Source organism: Mytilus trossulus, chromosome 6, assembly GCF_036588685.1.
Source record: "Mytilus trossulus isolate FHL-02 chromosome 6, PNRI_Mtr1.1.1.hap1, whole genome shotgun sequence".
Lineage (NCBI taxonomy): Eukaryota > Metazoa > Mollusca > Bivalvia > Mytilida > Mytilidae > Mytilus > Mytilus trossulus.
Genome location: NC_086378.1, coordinates 14,503,804 through 14,522,117, shown reverse-complemented (window position 1 = coordinate 14,522,117; position 18,314 = coordinate 14,503,804). Strand labels below are relative to the sequence as shown.

General features: G+C 31.4%; 1 protein-coding gene across 1 annotated transcript; it reads right to left on the bottom strand.

Moving 5' to 3' along the window:
• Positions 1-1,550: 1,550 nt before the first annotated feature.
• LOC134720844 (POU domain, class 2, transcription factor 2-like) lies at positions 1,551-17,979 on the bottom strand. Its single transcript, XM_063583404.1, has 8 exons — positions 17,867-17,979; positions 10,518-10,594; positions 9,282-9,410; positions 8,280-8,573; positions 7,641-7,706; positions 6,877-7,080; positions 6,459-6,528; positions 1,551-4,236 (listed from the first exon to the last, which is right to left on the bottom strand). Exons 2-8 carry the CDS (start codon positions 10,584-10,586, stop codon positions 3,254-3,256), a joined length of 1,815 nt encoding a protein of 604 aa, XP_063439474.1. The 5' UTR covers positions 10,587-10,594; positions 17,867-17,979; the 3' UTR covers positions 1,551-3,253.
• Between the last annotated feature and the right edge of the window lie 335 nt (positions 17,980-18,314).

The window sequence follows — 18,314 nt, the reverse complement described above, 5'->3', positions numbered from 1 at the left end:
TTTAAAATACAACTGACATATAAGGATCATAATGGTGCAATGTGGATAAATTTATTAGTTTCAGAGAGCAAAATTGGCAGCGCATCATCCCTACAATGGCTTCCATTTCTACGATTGTGAAAATGAACTGGCGTAGTGGGGAGATAACTTTGACGAAGTAGAATCCTGACTGAAGGCTAAAGCAAAACTAAACTACATATATAGAATTGTTCAGTTTTATGCACATAAGAATAACAATATAATTTTATGTAAAGCATGTTAGCAAGAATTTTGTTATGACCACAGGCCACAATTTATATACACAAAACAAATCATGTTTCTAATTTGAAATCTTCATAGTTTGCAAGAGATACAATGTATAGTCTTTTTTTTTATATAGTCATGTTCTTTAGTCTAAATTAAAATATCTTAATAGTAAATTAAACAAGAGGCTCTCAAGAGCCTGAATCCCTCACCTTATTTTTTTTGTTAAATCTCTCATCAACGATTATTTTGGCTTTTCAATTTATTTAAATGTTCTTTGAACCGCCCTATTTTCTTCAAAAGCAAAAAAAAATCATTTTCTCCTATGTTCTATTTTAGCCATGGGAGCTATGTTTCTTGACATACAAGGAAATAAAATATAAAATTTATACTGGATACTCTGAAACTCATTTAGCCTAAGTTTGGCTGAAATTGATACAGCAGTTTCAAAGGAGAATTTTTTTTAAAGTAAGTCAACATGATGAACAAATTGTGAAAAAAGTCTTTAAAGGGCAATAACTCCTTAAGGGGTCAATTGACAGTTTTGGTCAAGTAAACTTATTTGTAGATCTTACTTTGCTTAACATTTTTGCTATTAACAGTTTATCTGTATCTATAATAATATTCAAGATAATAACCAAAAACTGCAAAATTTCTTTAAAATCATCAATTAAGGGGCATTATATCTGAAAAACCAGTTACCCAATTAGGCTGAAAATTTCAGGACAGGTAGACCTTGACCTAATAAATACTTTAACTTCTTGTTTTATTTGCTCTAAATGCTGAAGTTTTTGAGATAAAAGCCAAAAACTGCATTTTATCCTGTGTTCTATTTTTAGCCATGACGCCCATGTTTTTTGACAAAATAGAAAATAAAACACAAACTTTATTTAATACACCCTACTGATCATTCAGTTGAAATTTGGTTGAATTTGGTTGAGTAGTTTTAGAGGAGAAGATTTTTAAAAGTTAGCAAATATGATGAACAAATTGTGAAAAATTGTCATTAAAGGACAATAACCCCTTAAGGGGTCAATTGACAATTTTGGTCATATAAACTTATTTGTAGATCTTACTTTGCTGATCATTTTTGCTGTTTACAGTTTATCTTTATCTATAATAATATTCAAAATAATGACCAAAAACTGCAAAATTTCCTTTAAATTACTAATTAAGTGGCAGCAACCCAACAATTTCAGGGCTGATAGATCTTGACCTAATGAACATTTTTACTCCATGTCAGATTTACTCTTAATGCTTTCGTTGTTGAGATAAAAGCCAAAAACTGCATTTGACCCCTATGTTCTATTGTTAGCAATAGCGACCATGTCTGTAGATAGATCAAAACTTCGGATACAATTTATAAACTAGATACCCTAAGGAACATTCAGTTAAAGTTTGGAAGTATTTGGCCCGGTAGTTTCAGAGGAGAAGATTTTTGTAAAAGTTAATTAAGATTAACGAAAAATGGTTAAAAATTGACTATAAAGGGCAATAACTCCTAAAGGGGTCAATTGACAATTTTGGTCATTTAACTTAGTTGTAGATCTTACTTTGCTGATCATTTTTGCTGTTTACAGTTTATCTTTATCTATAATAATATTCAAGATAATGACCAAAAACTGCAAAATTTCCTTAAAATTATCAATTAAGTGGCAGCAACCCAACAATGGGTTGTTTGATTCATCTGAAAATTTCAGGGCGGATAAATTTAGACCTAATGAACCATATTACCCAATGTCAGATTTGCTCTAAATGCTTTCGTTTTTGAGATACAAGCCAAAAACTGCATTTGACCCCTATGTTCTATTTTTAGCAATGGCGACCATGTTTGTTGATGGATCAAAACTTAGGATACAACTTATAAACTAGATACCCTAAGGAACATTCAGTTAAAGTTTGGAAGTATTTGGCCAAGTAGTTTCAGAGGAGAAGATTCTTGAAATAGTTTACGACGACGACGGACGCCAAGTGATGGCATAAGCTCACTTGGCCCTTTGGGCCAGGTGAGCTAAAAATGTTGGTATTCTATAATAGTTTTTGAACAATCAGATATTTCGCTGGAAGATGTTAAAATCTAGTTTGAACATCAAAAGGTTACATGTTATTTCTTTCCCATACTATCAATGACTATCAGAGTCAAATAAACTTGGATTGTTGTCAGCATTTATTTTGCTTCTAAGTTAATAGAGTCGCATTGCCTAAAATTTAGGAAAATGGATTTATGTATTTGTTATTAAGAAATGGATTAGTTTAGGAGCACTTTTCTTGTTTCCTTTAGCATAAATTATATAAATCCATTGTCTTGAATATTAGGCCAAACTGGATAAGGTATTTGTGTAAGAAATAAAAAAAAATAAACAATTTTTTTTTAAATTCATTTGTAACATTCACATATATATAAATGATTTTAATTTTAGAGCCCAGTTATCTGGTGAAAGATCCAAAGCTGTCATAGAATATTATTGCCACTATAATCATTACTCACTGTACACACATGTGTAGAATTATTATAATGTATCAAACCATTTATTTATAACATATAGTGTAAGAAAACAATATTTTATATTATGTCAAGAACAAGAAATCACATTGTATTTCATTAATACATGGGATGATAATTTAATATAAATCACATTAATGATAAACATTTAATATTATAATATTGACCTGTTAGAGATAAAAAAAAAAAAAAAAGCAAGAATACTGTGAATTAACTTTTGTTCATTGGATACCAAATTTTCATTGATTTCGTCGTTTATGTTGAACCAGGAAAATAAATGTTAAACAAAGTACAATTTTTAATGTATATTTTTGCACATCCCAAAATTCAAATATTCATGAAACTCCACTATTTTCTCAATCCACGAAAATTGATATCTATAAAACTAAATAAATTCACAGTACCTCATATCAAATAATATAAGACTTCTTTACATATTCTAATATATCAAATTATTCTGATAAATTTTATATTAATTTCATAAGTATACATTTTCATATTGACATTTCATGAAGAGGTTGATATAGTCAATTCTGACTGGTTATTTGTCAGTGATGTTGGAATCTGTAACCCAGATATGAATATCTGGTTATTTGAATTTGTTCCATTTTGTGCAACAGAAAAATCGGAAGTATTCATAATTTTTGGTTGAGAGGTGACCGGTAATGTTAATCCCAGTGGAAGAACTTGTTGTGCAAGCGAGGAGAAATTGTTCGTATTCACATTTGTCTTGTCGTTCGTTAATTTTAATTCTAATGGCATCGCCTGTGAAAAATGGAGAGCTTCCTGAGGATTAGAAAAGTCAACAGAAGTAACTTGCATGTCTTTCTTTGATGGATTTATAGATATAGGGTTCTGCATCCCTGTTGAGATTGTCTGTGTATTACTTAACAACTGGTTCCCAACAACACTGTTAACTACTGTTGGTTTGTTCAATGTTTGACCTATTGTCTGTGACTGGTTCCCTGATAATGAGTGAGCCATTAAATGATTCAGGGAACCAGAAAGATTCAAAGAGGTATTAGTTGGGGAATTCAGTTGTGCATTGACAGTAACGTTCATTGACATTGAAGGAGGGTTAATCCTTTTCTGTTTTTGACGTCTATTACAAAACCACACTCTGACAACTTCTCGTTCCAAATTTAAATCCTCAGCTAAATTAGCTATTTCCTCTGATGATGGTTTAGGATGTTGTATGAATGCTTTCTCTAAAGCGACTCTAACTGAGGTATCTATACTGGTTCTCTTCTTCCTCCTTCTAGCTATGGCTTCAGGGGAAAGGTTCCCAATAGTACTACCACCAGACACTGGAGTGGTCGGACTAGCTGACAACATGTCAGCATCCTTCAACCATTTCTGTAATAATGGTTTTAACTTGCACATATTTTTGAAGCTCAGATTTAATGCCTCAAATCTTGAAATGGTTGTCTGACTGAAATCATTGCCATATAACTTTCCCATAGCTAGACCCACATCACCTTGGGTGAATCCTGAAAGATAAGGAAAAAATGTCATCTTATACAATGATTATAGTAAAAGTTAGTTCTTGAAACTTGAACAAGAATGTGTCCACAGTACACAGATGCCCTACTCGCACTATCATTTTCTATGTTAAGTGAAATTGGAATAAATTCTCTAATTTGGAATTTAAATTATAATGATAATATCATAGGGAACATGTATACTAAGTTTCAAGTTGATAAGACTTCAACAAAAACTACCTTGACCAAAAACTTTAACCTGAAATTTGCACTATCATTTTCTATGTTTAGTGAAGCGTGAAATAGGGGTCAAAAATCTAATTTGGCATTTGAAATAAGAACGATCATATAATTCAAGTTAATTGGACTTCAACTTCATCAAAAACTACATTGACCAAAATGTTTAACCTAAGGTAGCACTCCACAGTTAGGTGTGTAGTTTCGCATTTTGGCCCCTGTGGATTTTTTAAATATGAGAGCTAGTGTGCAATAAAATTCATTTTTGGATAGCTGAGTATTAAAATAGCCTTTGTATTGGGTTTATATGAACATCAAGGTTATGTAATGTATGTAATATAGGCTGTTTTCTGTATGACAGTCCGTATTTGCATGTCCATACCATACATTGGTCCGGCAATTATTGTAATGTTTTTTCCAACTTTTTATCGCACGAACTTTGTGATTGGATTTTACGAAAAAATGAGGCGAAAGACACCCATTTTTTATTTGATCATTAGGAAGATTTAAGAAAACAGTTTCTAAAAAGGTATCACTCAAAGGCATTGAAATTCTAGTTTGATCCAAATTTTGGGGGGATATATGACATGTTCACCCCCCTTTTTGCAATATTTTATGGTAAATAAATGCTGAATGTTGCCATGGATACACATAAAAGGAATTAATTTTCACCCTTTTAACTTTTGAAAATTGAATCTATGGAAGATACTGATTACATACATATGCACATGTACAACACAAACAGTTAGGTTAATGTATTAGAAATCCAGGAATAGGAGATGATAAAACATTTTGGGGCTCATTTTTAATTTTATTTTCTAACTGTGGAGTGCTACCTTAAGCAGAACAGACAGACGACCAGACCAGAAAACATAATGCCCCTCTACTGTTGTAGGTGGGGCATAAAAAAAAGTCTGTTAACTGAGCATCTGAGTAATTTGTACCTTTCAAAATCTCTTATTTTATGGTTATTTCTAGTAACATTTCTGCCTATTTTAATGTGTGTAGTGTACAAAATCTTTTGGCTAATATGTCTGTGTCTATGTTACTTATGCGTTGCCATTTATACTTTGAATAATTTTTTTTCCTGTTTTCCTAGATACAAGTTGATGATGATAATGGCTGGCTGTTAAAAGTTCAGTGGTAAATGAAATGCATAATTAGAATATGTGATATGAATGACTCATGTTTTGCACATAGGAGTACCATAGACCAGCACACATATCATTAATCAGTTTTTAAAGTGTAAGTTAACAAGTTGAAGGCCACAGGAAGACATGTCATCCTACCATACACATTTTTCTGACTATGATCAGTCTTTGCTTTTACTGCTAAATGCTGTATGCTTATTGGAGCAGAAAGCAGCAATTAACAATTTTAGAGGGCAGTAAAGGGTTATTTTCGTGCAACATGTTTTGTTATTCTAATTTCACGTGCAGCAGTGAAAAGAATTCGTTCTTCACTGTGTTTCATGAAATCAGTAAAAAGATCAACATGCAAGCAATTGTCAATTGTTCATTCATTATCAAATGGCAATTTAATTTTGTAATTTTTCATGCAGATACCCCTTTTACGCCCCTCAATTTAAAGTCGATAGCTTGACCCAACAGAAGTTCACTCACTTCCTCCTGCACGCAGTGCACCCACGTTATCAAAGACAGCTGAAGTTGATACTTGTAGAAATCTGTTGTTAGTGTATTTCTTTATGTTGTAAATTCAGCTGTTGTAGATATTTGTGACATCTTTAAATTTCTTTGATATTTTAAAATGTGTTGTTTTATTTGTTGTTTTGAGAATACAATTGTAAAAAGTTAATGAGAAATAAAATTTATTTAACCAAAATTCAACAAAATATACTTTTTGAAATGTTTTAAGGCCATTGAAAATGCAAAAATGCAATTGTCAGTTGTGTTTTCCTTCGAAATTTAATTAGATTTTTGGTCAAACAATGATGACCTGTTAGACAAAGTATTCTCTATAATAAGTATACATACCTAATTCAATTCTTCTTCTTTTAAAAGTTTTAGCAAACTGTTCTAATTCTTCTAAATCAATGTTTTCTTCCTAAAAGATAATGTGCATTAGTTATAGAATAACAGACAAAAAGTAGGATGGAAAAATCAAATGTTTATGACTGCGGATTCATTATTATTACTGGGGTATAGTTAACTCATTAAAAGTCTTAAAAGAAATAATTTCCAAATGCAAGTTTTAATTATTGCTAAGATAACTCTGTGACATTTTTCGCAATAATAAAAACATCGCAATAATTTCTGAATTTACATTTTAATTTACTGGTTGATCAGTGATCAGTAAAATCATAATAAATCTAGATGAAGAGTAAGATTTGAATACACTATAAACCAGCTGACTGTAAGTTAACATACAGAGATATAAGAAGACAAGACCTACTGGTTGTATAGTAAGATGCATGGACTCCTCTTCAAGTTCTACTGGTTCCTTGATAGATTCTGATGCTTGTTGTTGTTGTTGCTGCTGTTGTTGTTGTAGTTGTTTAAGTTGTTGTGATACATTCTGAGATTGCAGCACAGGAGCAGGTGTTGGTTGTGTGAGGGCAGCAGCCTGTGTTGTTTGTTGTAAAACTGGTTGTTGAATCTGAAAAAGCAAGTATCAAAAGGTAAAGCATCATTTCACTTCCAATAACTGTAATGTGCTGGAAGGTTAAACATTGACAATTATAAAATTCTACTACATTGTCATCCACAAGGCATTTTATTTTTACTTTGATTATAGTTGAAAGGTATTAAACTTGTTTTGTTCCAAGGATTTTTCACTTACTAATAAATTTTTTTATATAAAGCCTGAAATTAGCATTGTTGACAATTATTACAGACTATGTCATTTTTTACCTTTCAGTTCAATTTTTTCCCCATTTTTTGCTCATATAATAATGCTGAAACACTTAAACTGTAAAAGCTGGTTAATACTAATTTTTAATATTATTAACTTAGTTCTAAGTGATAAGCTAGGGTAAACTTGTCCCTTGTATGATCACAATTTTTATGACATTTAGATCATAATCTGATTTAATAATAAATTAGAGAGCTGGTTTTGTTTGTAATAAAAAAATGAAAACAACAAATTATAAATTACATGCATCTTAAGTGCTATTCTGACAAATGCTATTGTTGAAATGATTTTTTTAAAGTATATACCTGTTGGGCCAGTTGTGCATGTTGTCCAAGTGATGCCAATGTCAAGTTCTGTAACACTGGAATACCCTGAAATAGATCAATCAAGTCATAAATTTTCCTTTTTTTAACACTATCAAATGCAGACTGGTAATTTTTTTTATGGAAATAACAAGCGTGCTTGTATTTTACTGTGCATATCATACCCCACATGTAAATGAAAGTATCGGAAAACAGGAAGGTGACCAAAAGATTCAAAACGTGCACACATCACTGTTAGGCTGCTAACCTAATTTAAACTTATATTTTTATTGCATTCAGTAAAACTTGAGAAGAGCGCGATGAAAATTTAAAAGACCATTCAACATAATTAAAATATGTCAAAGACTCAAATGGACGAGTTGCAATAAAATTCCTTAAAAATGCCATCATAGCTGCGTGCAATCTTCCTGTCTAGTTTCAGGGATCTGGGTTGAAAACTGAAGAAGTTGATTACACAAAACTTGTACTTTCTATCATAAATATAGACAAGAATCCAATTTAGTTATATATGCTATAGGTGAGATAGAAATTAAGTGTGCAAACAAATTTCTTGAAATAATCTTATTGCTGTTGAATACTTTTAAAACTGAAAAAAAAAACCAAAGAATATTTTTTCCAAACCTGATTCTGAATAATAAATGGTTGTAGTGAAGCTCCACCTAGCTGTGATGTATTAATCAGAACAATCTGTGGTGAATTAGCTGCTGTCAGACCCTGCAGGGTGGCTAAAGTAGGTGCGGCATTGAATTGATGAGTGGCTTGTGTTGTCTGGGCTGTCTGTAACGCCTGGTTCTGACTGGTTTGAACCTGTTGTAACTGCAGCTGGTGTTGTTGAATAGTCTGCTGAAGCTGTTGTAACTGTTGAAGATCTGCTGCTGACAACTGTATCCCTGCTAGCCCACTAGAAACTGGTACCTAATTTGAGAAGAAAAAAATAAATTAAATAATAACCTTGAAATGTTGCTTATTTTGCTTACAGCATGTACAGTACAAGCATTAAGATCTGACATGTCTTTATTAAGATGATACTGTTCGTATGAATTCAGTAATATTTTTTTTTACTTCCCCAAAAGCTGATATTTGAATTTTCTGAAACATATGGAAGCATTAATCTTACGTCAAAAAATGTGATTTTTAACTTATCCAATTATTTTTTATTTTCACTGAATGAATAGGGCCAAATAAGCTCCATAATGTATCTATCTTTTTGGTATTTTAGTGTTTTTTCTTCAATCACATTATTTTTTAGTAGTAATGTTGGTCTTCAAAGAAGAAAGTATACACATTTCACTTGTTTTTACTTTTTAGGAGTATGGTGGCTCATTGTAACATTTCATAGATCTCATTAATTACTATCATGGTTGAGTTTTTATTGTTCAAATTTTAAGATTCATGGTAATTGGTATAAAATAAAACAGTGTTTGCCTAAGGAAAACATAAGTACAAAAAATGTATCTTAAAAAGTTGTGTCATAAAAATTGGTACATTCTTCATCAAAATCATAAATGTTGTGCAAAGTACATGTGGATGATTTAAATTTCCAGATGACAGTAATCCTTATGCTAGCTGCTACTCTAGCCTAGTAATGATTTAGAACCCCTTTTCTGACAGACTTGTACATACCACAGCTGGTTGAGCAAATCCTCCCTGTAACAACAATCCACCTTGTGCTGCTGCTCCTGTGGCCATAGGGAACTGTCCAGCTAACAAAGCATTCTGTAGCTGTTGTATTGCTGCTGAAGCACTGGTGGCCTATTAAAAAAAACCAATTAGAGATTAATCCATAATTATTTTTATATAACCAGGCCCATAAAGTCATTTCTTACTCTTATTAAAATGAGTAAGAAAAAAAAAATTTGCACTATAATTATGCCCAAAATAGAAAAAAAACGCATTCATGTCTTTGTGATTTTTTAAAGTCATTGAAGATTTTTTTGTATCCCATATCTTTTTGAGAAGTCAGCCTGTGTTTTCAGTAGCTCTATAATACACTTAAGGCATTTCCACACGTAAATTAGTTAAAGATCCATTAAAATAACTTTGGATAAATTTGGCTGCCATTGTTTAAAAGATTTTTTTTTAAAAAGCAGACAGTTTTAAGTGGTTGGTTGAGCAACAATTTGTGTCAAATTTTGTACAGAGAGGCAGGTATTCCTTTTGGAGTCCCCCCTACAGATCCCCTTATTAAAACAACTAGTACATCCCTAGCTACCAATTCCTGTTCTTACATGTAATTCTAAATTACATGTACATCTCACCTCAAGTTAACCCTCCCTACCCTTCAATATTAATCCAGTACATAACAGATTAAGTGGTCTAAAGGCATCTCCCTTGGCCTTTCCTGTTGACCCCCCCCCCCCCCCCCTTTTTCACATTCTTCATGATTATTCAAGTACATACCAGATAGCGTGGTTTAAAGGTATTGCCCCCTCCTGTTGTTCACCCTCTTTCCCTACCCTTTATGATTATGTAAGTACCTACCAGATAGAGTGGTTTAGAGGTATCTCCCCCTCCGGTTGTCCACCCTTTATGAAAATGTAAGTACCTACCAGATAGAGTGGTTTAGAGGTATCTCCCCCTCCTGTTGACCCTCCTATTCCCCACCCATCCTATGAGTATTTAAGTACCTACCAGATAGAGTGGTTTAGAGGTATCTCCCCCTCCTGTTGACCCTCCTATTCCCCACCTCTCCTATGAGTATTTAAGTACCTACCAGATTGAGTGGTTTAGAGGCATCTCCCCCTCCTGTTGACCCTCCTATTTCCCACCCTTTATGATTATTTAAGTACCTACCAGATTGAGTGGTTTAGAGGCATCTCCCCCTCCTTTCCCACCCATTATGATTATTTGAGTACCTACCAGATTGAGTGGTTTTGAGGCATCTCCCCCTCCTGTTGACCCTTCTCCTTGAGACACATCTCCATTCATCTTGTAACCTGCAATCAATAATGTTTTATATTAGATCATGATCATTATCTCGCAGTCAATATCATAACATTGATGTGTTGACCAAAATACAATTTGCTCAGAATGCTGAGCATTGTTTCTCACTAAACTGTTCTTTTCAACTTTTTTTAATCAGGCTTCACTGATGAATCTTTTGTACATCTGGCAAACAAAATTGTTAGCCTGATATCTTTGAGTTTGTTATTTTTGAATTCTCTAATTGTCCTTATATTATCACAATGTACTTTTTATATTTTGTTTGCAACTTTAGTGATTTGGTACAAATAGGAATCATATATTCTGTTAAAAAAAAAGATATACAAATTCTTACCGAAAACCATTACAAGAGAAAAATACAACATCATTTAGTAAAATTATCTTAAATTGGTATACCTATATGACCTATATGATATTGTTCAATTTAATGATTAATTTTTTTATCAAAAAAATATATCTTAAGTTAAATACTGGTAACTGAAAATGCCAAAGTTGTAAAATTTTCAAAAAAACATTGTCACAGTCTTATCCATGATGTATTTCATGCATTTTGGAAAGTCTTAAAAGCCAAAGTGTTGTTCTCATCTCTGCATATTTGAATTAACATGTCTGGAAATCCAATTTCCCATACCAATGAATCTTCAGTCTAATTTTACAATGACTTATGCATTTGAATATGGAATTAACTGGCTCAACACAATATCTGATGATGATGAAAAGCTAATATTCAATTTACTTTGGCCTTAATGAAGGGGGAATGAAAAAGAATTATTCAATTTACTTTGGCCTTTATGAAGGAGGAATGGAAAACTAATATTCAATTTACTTTGGCCTTAATGAAGGGGGAATGGAAAAGTAATATTCAATTTACTTTGGCCTTAAAGGAGGGTGAATGGAAATGTAATATTAGGTAAACATTAAACAGCAAAATAGACAAATGATTAAACTATGTACTCATAGAGTAAAGGGAAAGGATTGAGTACTTCGAAAAAATGTTTAAACCTGCCATAACATTTGTGGTTTGAGTACTGAAAGTTTTTAACGTCAATTTTGACTGTCTAAAGTTGAGAATCGAGAAGAGGATTTAGCACTCACAAATCTGGTTTGACCATGCTACATTTGAAATGATTCCATTCATTCTTATAATTAGATTGAAAATACATTTATAAAGGACAAAAAACAGCAATATCAGGACATTTTAGAAAAAAAACAATACATCAAAGGAACAGTAATTGTATTTATCCCCCATGTCCATTTTCTAAAATGAGCTAGATCATTATATGAAAAGTCCTTAGTTTTGGAACACATAACACATCAATGAATGCATCATATGAGATTTAAATACATTTGTTCAGTTTTATAATTATAGTGGCCATTTGAGATACATGTCACATATGTTATACATGTTACAATTTCATTTTATACAAAGAAATGCTGCTCAAGAATCCAGAAATTTTTGAAAATCATATTTCAGTAAAATTTTAGCATTTCCCCAAATATTCCTTTCAAAATCATTCAATGCAACTACCTTTTTAAAATACTAATCAGTTAAATAATTGAAAAATTTAGACAAACAACCTTTACATCTTTTACATAAAAAACAAACTGCATCAAAACATTTTCTTTTAAATAATCCAACTACAGATTACATGTATAAGAACTAATTAGACGTACTATACCCATATTATAAAATGTGTTAAAGTACATATGAACTAGAGTTTGTTTTTACCATGTTTACATGTGTTACAGTTACATGTAACAATGCTTTTACAGAAAAAAAAAAACATTTAAATAAAACATCTGCAGAGGAAATTGTATATTTCAGTTCATCAACTTTTTAAGTTGCCATTTGAGATTTATCAATACACATCAATAATAAAATTGTCAATTACATGTTGTTAAATTTGTAACAGATCTAATTTTCATAAAAAGAGATAATATGATTTTACATTACCGTATAGTTTTTTTCTCATCCTCTCCTTTCCCTTACAAAGCCTTACAGAGAAATGATTAACATTTCCAATATAAAGATGTAAATTAACTACAGAATTTGCATTCATATCACACCCCAATACACAATTACGTTGTTTTGTATTAAAATGAGCATTTTCATTCTAAGCTGGTGGGTTTAATCTTTAGAAATGTCACATACACAATACCAGGATAATTTAAACGGCACATTTTGTATCTGAATATGTAAATTTTCTGAATAATATTAGTGATTTAGTCGCTATTTTATTCAGTAAAGAAATAAATAATTAACAATCTTAAGGCTTAAAGGAAACTGTTACATCGGCTTTTAAAGATGATGCATGTGTTAACTTAAACAACTGTCATCAAGATTGCCTGTTTGGCCAAACAAGACCATAGCCAGCGAAAACATGATCGGGATGATTTCTAATTAAATCCTTTTTGGAACTGAAATTATATTTCTATTCTAATGCAAGTTAATTTTTGAAAGTCTAATTGACTTAATTATATATGCTTTTACAAGTACATGCATGCAAAAATGCATTGCACAGAAATTGAGACTTCCTTAAGATTGTTAAACAAGATTGCACCTAAAAGCCAATGAATTGAATTGGTGCTGAAATGGACCTGTAAATTATCTATTAAACAAAGTAAAATGCCCAATTGATGGCACTATAATGGTGATAATAAAATCAGTTACAGCCGATCTCATTGAGTGTGTAGTTTAAAGTAATATCTTTGGTTAGCTTGCTCGCTAGCTGAATTGTGAAGTCATTATAAGTAACCTTACTTACTACCCTCCTTTTGAAGTAGCATACTCCTACAGACAGGTAGATTTTACTTGATTTTACTTTCATTCAAAGGAGGGTAGTTTACCTAAACTAATAATGAGCTCACGGTTCAGCTACATGTAGCAAGCAAGCTAACCAGAGATATTACCTTTAGCTACACACTCAATGAAATAGGTTGTAAAGCCTATCAGAACATGGCTGGGGTCTGACACAGGGACATGGCAAATACGTTTGAACCTTTGAAAAACAACAATTTTACCATTTTTACATAAAATAATTTATGGAACATAGCTTTTAAACATAAAAATCTAAGGCCATACTGAAACTTGAATCTGCATTTTCTTTACATGTATGATAACATTACTTTTATGTAAATTTGCAATACCATAATAAAATTCAAAAAATTGTGAATCTGGAGACCCTACTCATATACTGGTACATGTATTTGAACACAGTAATCATGTGCAAAATCAAACTCAACCAGCATTTCATGTAGCTTCATGTATATTGCACAGTTTGGACATTTCTTACAGCAATTAATAAATAACCACCTCCCATCATTTAAATGACTCATTACTAAACATAATATAAGAGTATAGAAATTTTAAACAACACTTTCAAGATAGCCACCCAGTGAACTTCAAATCATGATGGGTTGTAAGCTCTCAGTACAGACATGCTGTCAAATTTCTGACCAGTTTGATTGGAATATGAAATGCAATGGAATTTGGTCAACATTAAAACTGAACTGCAGGAAGTGGAGGGCAAAACTTACAATCAAGTCACAGTAACTGAAATATCTGCCTCAATCTACTTAGAGTTATTATAGACATAACCAAAATGCAGTGTCCCCTAATTTTTTTTATTAGGTAGCAAAATTGGTATGAAAACAAACACAACATTCAATATGTCACTAAAACCAGTGCTGGAAACGGATGCTTGCCCCAACTCCAATTTACAAGTAACACCTACATGTATGTACATGTACATATGCAGGTAGAATTGTAAATTTCCATCAACCTGATCAACATTAAAAAAAACATAGATATGGTGGTACTATTTTATCCTGTTGGAAAGATATTTGTTTGTGGATTTTTCTTGAAGAGAAGGAAATTCATCCACCACCGTTGAATGAATTCAACACTGCTTTGTAATCAGTGAGTATTCTAATTTAATAAATGTCAATTTTCACTGGTAGGTATATCTATAAAGAGAAACTCCCAAAGTCATGAAAGTGATAAAAGGGCTTCAAACAGGTTACTTCATTTCTGTAGGTTACAATACTATATATTTGTAGGTTTTTTACCAATGATGTGAATATCAAATCAAAATTGAACAAATTTCCCCAACAAATCCCTCATACAATCTATCACCAAAAATATGTAAATATAGTTAATTTGCATTGGTTATTTAAATCTAATGGTCTGATCAATGTTTGTACCCTGCTGTCTTTATTCATGAATAAATACACTTTATAAATATTGATGACATTCGCTTGGAATATATTAGATGTAAATTGGATAACAGGAAAACTGAGGCTCTCCACTTGTGCAAACCTCACTTGCACATCAATATGCTATATAGTGAGCCTATATCTAGTTGTTGATAATTAACATTTACTGTTACAATGATCATAATTTATATTTCACTTTCTATGTATTAATAGCTAATAGTTGGTCTTATATTAAAACAAAATATTCACTTATATAGCTTCAAATTATATACAAACATGTGCATTCTACCGACATGTTGAACAGTTCAGCAAGCAGCTGCAGTATAATCCAAAAATATCGACACACATGTAAATTCTATTTAATACAACTAAACTGTTTCTCACACATAACATATATATATATATATATATACTTTTAATGAAAAATCCAAGTACATGTACAAAACATAAAAATATTTTTTTCTATTTTGTGACTTCCATCTATAATCATGATAATGGTAAATCCTATGTGTTATTCTTCTCAAGTCTGTACTGTGGTTTTGTCTACATGAACATGGAATATAAAATTTTTGTCTCTACATGTATCTAGTCAGTTCGAAAAGTTAGTGTAAAATACCATACAATATTAGTCAGAAAAACTTTCAGTTATAATATGAGTTATCTCCCATTATTCAGAATATCATGATTTCCCAACATTTTCATTACACAATGTAGCATGATTATAAGAAAAGATTTAAGATGAGACAATATTTTTTGTCATTTTCCTCATCATCACACCGTACTAATATATACATGTACATAGTGTATGTACATAATGTATGTACATGCATGTCAATTCTTTTTATGATTTTGCTTTTCTGAAAAATAGAATTGCTCCACTATAGCCTCTAGTCAATAAATTTGTAACAACTTGATAGCAAAGCCTTATAAATATTTATGAAGGTAATTTTCGTTAAACTGATCAAATTCTCAGACCAACTCAAACATTAAAAACAGCTTCCGATTTTATTAAAAACTTTATAACATTTATGAATATTTATGAATTGAAACGATTTGAACAAGTGTACAATATATTTATTAGCATTTTTTTCTCATTTTTAGAAACAAAAGTACTTTCATGGAAATTTTCAAATCTATAACAATATCCAATCATGAATAAAAAACTAGCATTAAGCATATGAAATTTACTATTTTTGTAGTATTAAAAGTATTGAATGATTTTTTTCCACTGTCTTAATCAAACAGAATACATCAAAATATAAAAAATACAAAACCATCATCTTGTTTTACGTCAACAAATAAATGAACAGTCATTATTAATTAACATTGATGACACTCATTAGATGTTACATAACACTAGAAGTAAACTACAATACAGTAAGATATTCCTATAAGATGTTATTTCTGTTGTTTTTTGTAAGTGTTGTTGGGTTTTAGTCTTCATGGCGATGTTTTGCATAGAAAATTGTATTCCAAATTGCAATAGACATTTGTATTCAAATGTTAAGATATGATATTATAATAATAAGATGTGGTATGATTGTCAATGACACCTCATCAAAAGAGACAAACTGACATAAAATTAACAGCTGTAGGTAACTCGAATGACCTTATAAAATGACCAAAACCCATACTTTGCCATATTTCCTGGAAGGCTGAGACAGTACCATTAAACGTGTGAAATTTTATAAATAATAAATAAATGACAGGATGTATACTTAAACATACATGTATGCAGAATGTCAACAATTCATGGCTGATTGTGCAGGGCCAAATAACTTCTGTGAAAAAGAAAAATACATGTAAGTGGTTCCCTTTATGCTAAACCAAACACAACAGCTGTAAACAAGGAAATTTAGCAAAAGTTTCATTTTTTATAGGCATGAATCAAGTAGACTGTTGACTGAAAGATATTTATCTACATGAAAATGAAATGTGCCAATAGTCATATACAAGGTTTCAGAGGAGTTGAGATGACAGGAACAGGACTGACGGACGGACAGATGGACAGACAGACGGGTCACAACAGAATACCCTCTGCAACTTTGATGCATGGGGTATAATAAGATTTAAGTAAATGAGGAATGTGTCCATGGGAAACAGATGCAGCTGCGCTTGAAGATAAAATTCAAAATCAGATATTTTACTATTTACAAGGAATGTAACACATGGCCATCAAAATTCAATCTGTGTCTGTGATTAGTTAACAAATGTAATAAGCATTGCGTATACATTTCATAATATTTGGTTGAGGCAAACTAAAGTTACACGACAATACAGATTTAGCAATTTTTCTTAAATTATACTTATGTTCATCTTGGTCCAAACTATCAGAAACATACAAAGTCATTATATAATACAATTATTATACATTTTGAACGTGTAGTATCATGAGTATGTCTCTATCAGCAGATCAGACAGAATTGAAAGAAGAAATTATTCCCTTTTTCTTAATTAGATAATTATATTAAATTATTATAGTTATTGCTAATTTTATTGACGGTGCTACCAGTAATACTTTCTTTTACTCAGAGGACACTTTTGTCTTTTTAGCCTTCAGGCATTTTAATTCATTGAATGCCTCTCTATTAAATAACGAAACGTGCGTTTATGTGTAAAACCTGAATATTTAATAGGAATATACATACAGTAATTTGTAATATGCATATATGCAAAATATAGCTCAAAACAAGCACTGACATAACTACACATCTCGATTAAAAAATGAAAACTGGCAAGGACAAGGTAAACCACAAATCTGCAATCTCACATCTCCTTCTTCGTTAACCTTAAGATTTTGAGATAGCCTGTTTTTTTTCCGATATATTTTAATGACAAGCAAGAACACAAACAAGTTAAGCGAATTATGAAATTATGAATATGTAAACTACAATTATTTTGATTATTCATTAGAATGAAACAAATTTCCGCCATTTTGAATAATCAGGTTGCCACATTTGCATTTTCTAAATATTGTTGCAAGAAACTGAGGGCATTAAACCCCCCAAAACTAACTGGTTGACAAAAGAAGTGTCATGGTAATTACTTACTAATTAATCGCTTGATTGGCGTCTAGGTGTTGTTTTAGAATTCACAGTAACATGCAAATTAATCAGCTTATAATTTGCATACAAACAAGCCGACAATGGCTGGCGAAGTAATTATTGAAACGTTTTTGATTGGTTGATAAAATAATCATCACAGATTATTCTAAATTTTAACTTTATTTAGCGGGAAATTTTAAAATCAACATGTTTTTTTTGTACAATTAAAATATTTCTAATTTGTTTGTAGACAAATGAAAACAAATCCACTTGTATTTACCCCCTTCTGATGAGTTTAATCACTACAATAACATCATATCAAATGCAAATAAATCTCTTGGCTTCTTAGTCAGACTTAAAATTTCTAAGGCAACCATTTGATTTTCTGGAGGGGGACTATGGATTTTTTTGCTGGACACCCTTTTTTTCGCCTTTGGTGAAAGACAATCTATTT